Raw genomic sequence first — 12,086 nt, 5'->3', positions numbered from 1 at the left:
CACACCACACTACATTACACACCACACTACACCACACACCACACTACATTACACTACATTACACACACCACACTACATTACACACCACACTACATTACACACCACACTACACCACACACCACACTACATTACACTACATTACACACACCACACTACACCACACACCACACTACATTACACACCACACTACACCACACACCACACTACATTACACACCACACTACACCACACACCACACTACATTACACACCACACTACATTACACACCACACTACATTACACACCACACTACACCATGCACCACACTACATTACACACCACACTACACCACACTACACCACACACCACACACCACACTACACCACACACCACACTACACCACGCTGCACACTACATTACACACCACACTACACCACACACCACACTACACCACGCACCACACTACACCACACACCACACTACATCACACACCACACTACATTACACACCACACTACACCACACACCACACTACACCACACACCACACTACATTACACACCACACTACACCACGCATCACACTACAACACACACCACACTACACCGCACACCACGCACCACACTACATTACACACCACACTACACCACACACCACACACCACACTACACCACACACCACACTACACCACGCTCCACACTACATTACACACCACACTACACCACACACCACACTACACCACGCACCACACTACACCACACACCACACTACATCACACACCACACTACATTACACACCACACTACACCACACACCACACTACACCACACACCACACTACATTACACACCACACTACACCACACACCACACTACATTACACACCACACTACATTACACACCACACTACACTACATTACACACCACACTACACCACACTACATTACACACCACACTACATTACACACCACACTACACTACATTACACACCACACTACACCACACACCACACACCACACTACACCACACACCACACTACACCACGCTCCACACTACATTACACACCACACTACACCACACACCACACTACACCACGCACCACACTACACCACACACCACACTACATCACACACCACACTACATTACACACCACACTACACCACACACCACACTACACCACACACCACACTACATTACACACCACACTACACCACACACCACACTACATTACACACCACACTACATTACACACCACACTACACTACATTACACACCACACTACACCACACTACATTACACACCACACTACATTACACACCACACTACACTACATTACACACCACACTACACCACACTACATTACACACCACACTACATTACACACCACACTACACTACATTACACACCACACTACACCACACTACACCACACACCACACTACATTACACACCACACTAGATTACATTACACACCACACTACACCACGCACCACACTACACTACACCACACACCACACTACACCACACACCACACTACACCACACTACATTACACACTACACTACATTACACACCACACTACACCACACACCACACTACACCACACACCACACTACACCACACACCACACTACACCACACTACATTACAACCCACACTACACCACGCACCACACTACACCACACACCACACTACATTACACACCACACTACATTACATTACACACCACACTACACCACGCACCACACTACACTACACCACACACCACACTACACCACACACCACACTACACCACACACCACACTACACCACACTACATTACACACCACACTACATTACACACCACACTACACCACACACCACACTACACCACACTACATTACACACCACACTACACCACACACCACACTACACCACACACCACACTACACCACACACCACACTACACCACACTACATTACACACCACACTACACCACACACCACACTACACCACACTACATTACACACTACATTACACACCATACTACACCACACACCACACTACACCACACACCACACTACACCACACACCACACTACACCACACACCACACTACACCACACACCACACTACACCACGCACCACACTACACCACACACCACACTACACCACGCACCACACTACACCGCACACCACACTACATTACACACCACACTACACCGCACACCACACTACACCACACTACACCACACTACACCACACACCACACTACACCACACCACACCCCACACCACACTACACCACACTACACCCCACACCACACTACACCCACACCACACTACACCCCACACCGCACCACCCTTAGCCACGCGACACCTCTACCACCACTCACCGCACACGCCACGCACACAAACACATTGCCGCCCCCGCCCCCCAAATAGTCTCTGCCGCTCCACCAACCCTCACCTCCTCGCATCCCCCCCCCCACCCCCGCCGAGCAGCTTGCCCGCCCCGACCTCCACCGCTCTGCTCCGACGGAGCCGCAAAATGGTTTCGTGAAAATAACCGCAACGTAAATAAACGATGTCGCTTTAGAGAGAGCAAACTGTGGGGGGGGGGGGATGTAAATGTGAACACTTTGCCCTCGTTTGGCAGCCGAGTGTAATCGCTCGCGGTGCCAATGCAGGGGTCAGCACCCCCCCCCCCCCACTCTTCAGCTTGGTTTAGGGGTGGGCTGTGGTTAATTTAGTAGTAGGCTGTGGTCAGGGTTGGTTTAGGAGTTGGCTGGGGTAAGGGTTAGCTTGGGGGTATGCTGGGGATAGGGTCAGGCTGGGTTAGGGTTAGGCTAGGTAGGGGTTTAGGCTGGGGTTGGGCCACGCTGTGAGAGGGTTATGGTAGGCAGGGTCGGATTAAGATTGGGTAGGCCCCTGGGCTACAGCTACTGTGAGTGCCCCCAATAATATTTTCAAAAGGAAAACAAAGTTAAAGAAAATGTATTTTTACAAGGCTAACAACAAATAAAATTGTGCATTCACAAGTAAAAATAACTTTTCACTGAAATCTTGACTCAAAGCTTCCGTGACTTGCAGGAATTCACGTAGATAGGTTTTTTTGTTTGTTATTTTTGGTTATTTTCTTTGCACCTATCCACGTGACTTTACCGAAAGACCCAAGAATAACTTTTCACTTAATTCTCTGGAGGCCCTCCAGCTGGTGGAGACCCCCGGACTCCAGCCCCTAAAGCCCCCACGCCTTGATCCGGGTAAGGCTGCGGTTGGGTGAGGGTGGAGTTAGGGTCGGGGTCGGAATCCAACTCGAGCATTTTGTGCGTCTCCCCCCAATCAGGGACGTCACGGCGTTTTCGAGCGAGCAATTAAATATTCATCTCCTCTGGAGCCCCGATTTCGCCCCGTGATCACAACTGTGACTCGAACACCGCCTCGTTTAATTCACCCCTCAATTATTAATGTCGTTAAAAAAAAATACTCACGCACGCACATGCGCTAGCAAACACACGCACGCACACGCAGCAGAGACAAAGGTCCCCCGTTGTAGCCTTTGACGGACCGTTGGGGCAAGCGCCGCTAGCGAGTCGCACCTACGACGGGCCGGCACTGTGGCACACGAGGGGGTGGCTGAACGGGACCACGCCCGGCCGCCTTTGTCTCCCCAGTGGCAATGTTTTACGCACAGCACCAGCTACTCATTTGAGGCTGAGTCGACCTCGGGGAGGCCCATAACCGGTTCAGATAATCGTCACCGCGTGCGGGAATTGAACTCGGGTCGTGGGATGCATAGCGCAGCGCGCTATCCGCTACACCACCGCTCACCACACAAAGATAAAGGCACACACGCGCACACACGGGCATGCGGTGGCGGATGTTGGTGGTGTTGGCTGTGGTGGGTGTTGGTGGTGTGGTTGTGTTGGCGGTGTGGTTGTGGTGGTTGTTGGCGGTGTGGTTGTGGTGGGTGTTGGCGGTGTGGTTGTGGTGGGTGTTGGCGGTGTGGTTGTGGTGGGTGTTGGCGGTGTGGTTGTGGTGGGTGTTGGTGGTGTGGTTGTTGTGGGTGTTGGTGGTGTGGTTGTGTTGGCGGTGTGGTTGTGGTGGGTGTTGGCGGTGTGGTTGTGGTAGGTGTTGGTGGTGTGGTTGTTGTGGGTGTTGGTGGTGTGGTTGTGTTGGCGGTGTGGTTGTGGTGGGTGTTGGCGGTGTGGTTGTGGTGGGTGTTGGCGGTGTGGTTGTGGTGGGTGTTGGCGGTGTGGTTGTGGTGGGTGTTGGCGGTGTGGTTGTGGTGGTGTGTTGGCGGTGTGGTTGTGGTGGGTGTTGGTGGTGGTTGTGCAATGCGTGTGGAGCTCCGTGCTCGCGTTGGGCACGACACCGCCGCTGGCCAGGCGCACGGCTGCGCACTGCGCGTGAACAACAACGACGACGACGATCTGTGGTGACACAGACGACGAGAGAGCCTCTCTCTTGCCACGACACATTCACTCGCACGACAAGAGTCACATTCTCGTCCGTCAACCGGCGCGCTCTCTGAACATTGTTGTTGTTGTTGTTGTTCCGGAAGCTTTCGTCTCACCCGCAGGGCGGGGCCCCGGTAGGGTAACCACCCGGGGGTGACCCTCACCCCCTCCCCCCGGCGTTTGTGGGGAGCGGTGGTGCCGTGGTTAGCGAACCCCGGCGACGCGAGTTCGATGACCGCTCGCGGCCACCTCTGTGCTTTGTGCAGACACCATCAACAGTTCCTGAACAAACAACAACAACAACAATCTGGGTTGCAGTTCTCTTGGGTCACCTTCAGCTAAATATGCGCGTGTGTTGTGTGTGTGTGTGAGTGACGATTCAATGAACCGGGCTTGGGCCTCCCCTAGGTCGACTCAGCCTCAAATGAGTACCTGATGCGATGTGCATAGGGAGACAAAGGCGGCCGGGCGTGGTGCTGGTCACCCACCCCCTCGTGTGCCACATTGCCGCCCTTCGTAGCTGCTACTCGCTAACAGCACTTGCCCCAACAGTCTGCTAAGGCTATACGGGGGGGGGGGGGGGGAGGGACACTTTGTCTTTGTATATATGTGTACGTGTGTTTGAGTCTGCGTGTGTGCACGTGCACATGGACTCGCCCCTCCTCATGAATGATTGAATGCCGAATGAGTTAGCGAATTAATTAGCGAACGCCTCAAGAAGCTGCCGGCACTGCAGGCGAAGCGTGAAGCTCCCTCGAGGGGATCGGGCAGGGGGGTGATGGGGGTCACACCGGGGTCTGTGCCATTATGGCCCCGAAAAACGATACGAGTCAAAAGACAAATGAGGCCATTGTATGGGGTGAGCGTTGTTAGCGAGCACCTATTAAGGCCGGTGCTGTCGTGGTATGTGGGGGGGGGGGGGGGGGGTGGAGATGGTGGGGGAGGCACGCACGCTCCGCCTTTGTATCCCCAGTGCTGCTGCCGTGGCCATAACGATGTGGCGTCGTCGTTATTTTTGGCTCAGTCGACCTAGGTGACACTGAATATGACGACGACGATGATCGTCATCGTCGTCGTCATACTACCGTGATCGTGGCGACAGGTCGATGACGCCGACGAAGATGACGACGAGGCCGACGAAGATGACGACGAGGCCGACGATGACTCTTGTCGCTTGCGATTACGGCGCGTGGCGACGCTGATGAGGGACGTTAACAATGACCTCGTTCTTGATGACGGCGATGGCGACGGCGGCGATGACGACGGCGATGACGACGACAGCGATGACGACAGCGATGACGACAGCGATGACGACGGCGGCGATGACAACAGCGGCGATGACAGAGGCGACGGCGATGACGACGACGATGACGGCGATGACGATGACGGCGATGGCGATGACGGCGATGGCGATGACGGCGATGGCGACGGTGGCGATGACGACAGCGGCGATGACAGAGGCGACGGCGATGACGACGGCGATGACGGCGATGACGATGACGGCGATGACAATGACGACGGTGGCGATGACGCCGGCGGCGATGACGACGACGGCGATGACGACGATGGCTACAACGACGACGGCGATGACGATGATGATGACGACGGCGATGACGACGACGATGACGTGGCACGACTGGCGAGCGATTGGAGCGAGCCTATCGAGTCGTGCCGACCTTGCGAGGTCACGGATCGCAGTGGTTTTCATTTCCCTTCGGCAAGCCGAGATCCCTGCACTCTGAGCCGATCTCCTTTCTCCCCTGGAGGCGGGAGGGGGCGCCCACATCCCCCTCTCCCACCCCCATCACCGTCTTTGACCTCTCTCCTCGTGTCTCTCTCCGCAATCTCTTTGTCCACCTCCTCTCTCTCTCTCTGTGTCTCTGTGTGTCTCTCTCGTGTCCCGACTGTCCCGTCGCTCTGTCCGACTCTCTCCGCTTCCCCTGTCTGGCAGGCAGAGTGAGACATGCGCAGAGATAGAGACCCAGACAGACGGACAGAGACGCAGAGAGGCATAGGTACAGAGATACGTACGGAGAAAGATAGACAGATGCAGATGCAAAGGTACAGACAGATTGAGACATACTTCAGAGAGATATGCGAACAAGAGAGAGAGAGACAGAACAATAGAGACGCGGACACTTCGTGAAAATCCCTGCTGCTACTCAACAGAACGTGATGAATCTTTACCCACACCCCTCCCCCTCTCACTCCCTCCCCAACCCACATCCCATCACCACTGCTACCTCCCCTCCAACGCCATCACCGCGTGTGTAAATCAATGTGAAGCTGTTAGCTGCGCCCCTCACAGCCTCCCCCCCGGCAGCCCCCGCCCCCCCCCCTTCCCCACGTCTCATGGGGGAAAAAATAAAAATTTCTGTTGTCTTTTTTTGTCATCGAAAACTTTCGCCTGACGAGACACAGATCAAGGATGAGGTGAAGGTTAATGGTGGCGATGGTAGCGATGGTAGTGATAGTGGTGATGGTGGCGATGGTGATGGTGGCTGTGGTGATGGTGGCTGTGGTGATGGTAGTGATAGTGGTGATGGTGGCGATGGTGGCGTTGGTGATGGTGGGAGTGCTGATGGTAGTAATAGTGGTGATGGTGGCGGTGATGATGGTGGCTGTGGTGATGGTAGTGATAGTGGTGATGGTGGCGATGGTGGCGGTGGTGATGGTGGGAGTGCTGATGGTAGTGATAGTGGTGATGGTGGCGGTGGTGATGGTGGGAGTGGTGATGGTAGTGATAGTGATGATGGTGGCGGTGGTAATGGTAGTGATAGTGATGATGGTGGCGGTGGTGGCAGTGGTGATGGTAGTGATAGTGGTGAACGGTGGTGGTGGTGGCAGTGGTGATGGTAGTGATAGTGGTGAACGGTGGTGGCGGTGGTGATGGTAGTGATAGTGATGATGGTGGCGGTGGTGGCAGTGGTGATGGTAATGATAGTGGTGATGGTGGCGGTGGTGATGGTGGCAGTGGTGATGGTAGTGATAGGTAGTGGTGGAGACATTGACGACGATCATGATGACGACGATGATTGTGGTGGAGACACTGATCACGATCATGACGACGACGATGACGACAATGATAGCGGTGGAGACATTGACGACGATCATGATGACGACGATGATTGTGGTGGAGACACTAATTACGATCATGACGACGACGACGACAATGATAGCGGTGAAGACATTGACAACGACTACGATGACATGGCTACACATCGCGGCGATGACAAGCCCGCCGTGAGCTTGATCTGAGCGTCAGCTGGAGAGAGACAGAGCGAGAGGGAGAGAGGGGGGGATATACGAATGTGACAAAGCTCGGAACGCGAGGGAAGAACACAGCGCTTATCCGTCCGTCCGTCCGCACGCCCGAAATAACTGCGCTGCTCTCCGCCCCCCTCCCTCTCTCACCACTCTTTTTAAAATGAGGTTGTCACAGAAAGTGAAACGTGTAATTATTATTCTTCTTATACGTCGCACGAAGCGATGGCGGTCTCACGGTTCGACGGGCTAGGTTCGAATGCGCAGCGAGTCGCGGGTCTCGATGACACACTCGCCAGTTGCTGGAGGGCATGCGGTTGGCTACGTACGGTGCGTAAGAAGTTCAACATGCATGTGCGTCGAACTTCTTTCGCACCGTACGTACCCAACGATGCTAAGCGGAGGTGCGCGTGTGTGTGTGTGGGAGCGCTCTGAACCCGGCGACCTGAGTTCCGATTCCAGTTCACGGCCAACACTAGTGATGATTATCTGAACCGGTCCTGGGCCTCCCCTAGGTCGATTGAGCCTATAATGAGTACCTGGTGCGATGTGTAAACATCGGAATAAGGAGACAAAGGCGGCTGGGCGTGGTGCTGGCCACCCACCCCATCGTGTGCTGTGCTCGCTAACAGCACTTGCCCCAAAAGTCTGTTTAGACGATACAAGGTGGATCTTTGTAATTTGTCTTGTACACTCCAATGAGTGGAGCGCTGGGCAGTTTACACACAGCCAGTCGGCACAGTTGGGGGCGCAGGTGGTGCATCTGCCAGTCATCTCAGCCAGTCAACCCATGGCACCTGGGTCTGTACCGCGACATGCCAGCAGCGAGCCTTCGACACTTCACGTGGCCTCAATGTGCACCTAGCCTGGCACAGGCGCCGTGGTGACGTCACCGCCACTTAGTGACGAATGGCGGTTGTTGTTGTTGTGTAGCTGGTGGTGGTGATGCTGGTGGTGGTGCTGGTGGTGCTGGTGGTGGTTGTGGTAGTGTCGGTGGTATTGAGGGTGGTATTGGTGGTGGTAGTGGCACGCAATAGCCTCAAAGTGCACCTAGCCTGGCACAGGCGCCGTGGTGACGTCCGCCGCCACTCAGTGGCAAACAGCGGTTAGCGCACACTGCGCCATGAACCCGGCGATCCTCGTTCGATTTCCTGCTCATGGCCAGTGTCTCAACTGGCGCTCGCAGCCATCACGGAGAGTGCCCGCCGCGGAGATGGAGCGATAAAATCAGCTCGTGCGCAGGCGGAAGCCTTCATCCAGCAGCGGATTGATCGCGGCTGCTGCTGATGGCGATGTATGTGTGATGCGTGTGCTCGTATCAGATCATCGCGTATCAGCCTTACGGGAAGTCCGTGGACTGGTGGGCGTTCGGAGTTCTTCTGTACGAGATGCTGGCTGGACAGGTGCTCACCAGCACACCTGTACAACAGCCGTACCACCCAACACCTGCACCACTCAACACCTGCACCACTCAACACCTGTGCATCTGTACCACTCAACACCTGTGCCACTCAACACCTGTATCACTCAACACCTGTGCATCTGTACCACTCAAAACCTGTACCACTCAACACCTGCCCTACTCAACACCTGTGCCACTCAACATCTGTGCCACTCAACACCTGTATCACTCAACACCTGTACCACTCAACACCTGTGCAACCCAACACCTGTGCCACCCAACACCTGTGCCACCCAACACCTGTGCCACTCAACACCTGTATCACTCAACACCTGTACCACTCAACACCTGTGCCACTCAACACCTGTGCCACTCAACACCTGTGCCACTCAACACCTGTGTATCTGTACCACTCAACACCTGTGCCACCCAACACCTGTGCCACCCAACACCTGTGCCACTCAACACCTGTGCCACTCAACACCTGTGCCACTCAACACCTGTGCATCTGTACCACTCAACACCTGTACCACCCAACACCTGTACCACTCAACACCTGTGCCACCCAACACCTGTACCACTCAACACCTGTACCACTCAACACCTGTGCCACCCAACACCTGTGCCACCCAACACCTGTGCCACCCAACACCTGTGCCACTCAACACCTGTATCACCCAACACCTGTGCCACTCAACACCTGTGCCACTCAACACCTGTGCCACTCAACACATGTATCACTCAACACCTGTATCACCCAACACCTGTACCACTCAACACCTGTACCACTCAACACCTGTACCACCCAACACCTGTACCACCCAACACCTGTACCACTCAACACCTGTACCACTGAACGGCATTACCCTCTCGTGTTGATGGACTGGGTAATGATGACAATCATGATGCTGCTGATGCCGTTTTTTGTAACGATGACGATCATGATCATGGTGGTGGTGGTGCTAATGCTGCTGGTACTCCTGCTGCTGATGATTGTTTATTCTACTGCTGCTGCATCTACTGCTGCTCATGATTCTACCGCTTCCTGATGGTTATTATGCAGCTGCTGATGATGATGACGCTTTCACGACTGTTAAGGCTGCTGCCGCTGATGATGCTGATCTTCCTGCTGCTGATAATGCCACAGTCGGTATCTAAAATACTTTTGGCTGCTGATGACGATGATGACGTCGCTGATGCCGCTGATGATGATGTCGCTGATGCCGCTGATGACTATGATGATGTCGCTGATGCCGCTGATGATGTCGTGCAGCCGCCGTTTGACGGGGAGGACGAGGAGGAGTTGTTCCAGTCCATCATGGAGCACAGCGTCTCCTACCCCAAGGCCATGTCCCGCGAGGCGGTGTCCATCTGCAAAGGGGTGCGTGTCCCCGTGTCCCCGTGTCTCGGCGGATGGCGCGTGTCCCCGTGTATTCTCCAGACTCTAAGACGCTCTATCCCCCCCCCCCGAGTGAATGTGTGTGTGTGTGTTACATCACAACGCGTAGAACTTTACTGACACGCGACACAGGTTTTTGGGGGATGCGTCGCGCCATTTTTTTTCCAGAGCGTCTCACAGTCCCGAGAGAGAAGCTCTGGACAATCCACACGGAAACCCGCACGCAAATCCCCGATCTCGTCGCTCCACCGCCTCGGTTTTTCGGTCGTCCTCAGTGCTACGGGATTACGGTGTCGAGACACGATGCTCGCGTTGACGCCCTCTGGAAGTTCATCCACCACCACCAACCCACCCCTCCTCCGCCAACCCCCTCCCGTGCCCTTGATGAACGCACCCAGGTGACCCCTCCTGAGAATACGGTGGCCCCCACCCCCCTTTCCTGCCCCCACTCTTCCCCCCCCCCCCCACCTCGTCTATCCGTGCGACCTTCCTCGGGGGGGGGGAGGAATGGAGGGAGCAGCACTGAGGCTGAGGAAGGGGGGTTTAGGAGGCGTTGGCTGTCACGTGATCAGCACGTGGCGGCGGTCACGTGGGAGAGGGAGAGTGAGCAGAGATGACAGGAAGGTCACGGAGGGAGAAGGGGGAGGGGGCAGGGGGACAGGGGGGGGGGCGCATCCCGTCCTGACACGAACCCAGCAGCTCGCTCTCACGCTCATCATCACCATCGCAGTCTTCAAACTGACCCCCAGTCCAAGCCTTCACCCCTCACCTATCCCAATCTTTAACCCGAACTCAGCTTTTAACCGTTCACCACGGACCTAACTCAACTATACACCAGCCCAAACCTTAACCCGTAACCCAGCCTAACTCTTAAACCCTGACCTAGCCCAACCATAAACCCCTGACGTAGGCTGATCCTTAATACATTACCTGGACCCGGAACTTAACCCCTAACCTCGTCTAGCTCTTACACCAACTCTAAACCCTTATCCCCTAACCTAGTTTAACCCTTAACCCAACGCTTAAACCTTATCCCAATGCTTAAACCTTATCCCCTAACCTAGTTTAAGCCTTAACCCAACGCATAACCCTTAACCCCTAACCTAGTTTAACCCTCATCCCAACGCTTAACCCTTAACCCCTCACCTAGTTTAACCGTTATCCCAACGCTTAAACCTTATCCCCTAACCTAGTTTAACCCTTAACCCAACGCTTAACCCTTAACCCCTAACCTAGTTTAACCCTTATCCCCTAACCTTGTTTAACCTTTAACCCAACGCTTAACCCTTAACCCCTAACCTAGTTTAACCCTTATCCCAACGCTTAAACCTTAACCCCTCGCCTAGTTTAACCCTTATCCCAACGCTTAAACCTTATCCCCTAACCGTGTTTAACCTTTAACCCAACGCTTAGCCCCAGCCGAGCCCCCTAGTCCCTGTCACAGGGCGCGTGGCCTCCCCACGCGCCCCGTGGTGGCGGGGTTCAGGCCCTGCATGCGGGCTTCAGGTCTGCACGCGAGCCCTTTGATGTTGGCTCTGATGAATAATGGAGCGTAGCGCCAAGCAGGTAAAGAGCCACGCGCCAGGTGAGCAGAGCAGCTCCGTGGGGGG

The 12,086-nt window shown here is 54.7% G+C and overlaps 1 protein-coding gene across 1 annotated transcript in view; it reads left to right on the top strand.

The window, feature by feature from the left end:
- LOC116951511 (protein kinase C alpha type-like) overlaps positions 1-12,086 on the top strand; it is a 94,860-nt gene that overhangs the window by 69,358 nt on the left and 13,416 nt on the right. Inside the window, exons 14-15 of the mRNA XM_076073705.1 lie at positions 8,998-9,078; positions 10,351-10,458. Coding sequence (XP_075929820.1) covers positions 8,998-9,078; positions 10,351-10,458 — 189 coding nt within the window. The remainder of the gene's footprint in view (positions 1-8,997; positions 9,079-10,350; positions 10,459-12,086) is intronic.

This window comes from Petromyzon marinus, chromosome 43 (genome assembly GCF_048934315.1).
Source record: "Petromyzon marinus isolate PM22_M1 ecotype Great Lakes invasive population chromosome 43, UKy_Petmar_22M1.pri1.0, whole genome shotgun sequence".
Classification (NCBI taxonomy): domain Eukaryota; kingdom Metazoa; phylum Chordata; class Hyperoartia; order Petromyzontiformes; family Petromyzontidae; genus Petromyzon; species Petromyzon marinus.
The sequence above is the reverse complement of the archived record's forward strand: the minus strand, read 5'-3'. Positions and strand labels throughout refer to the sequence as shown.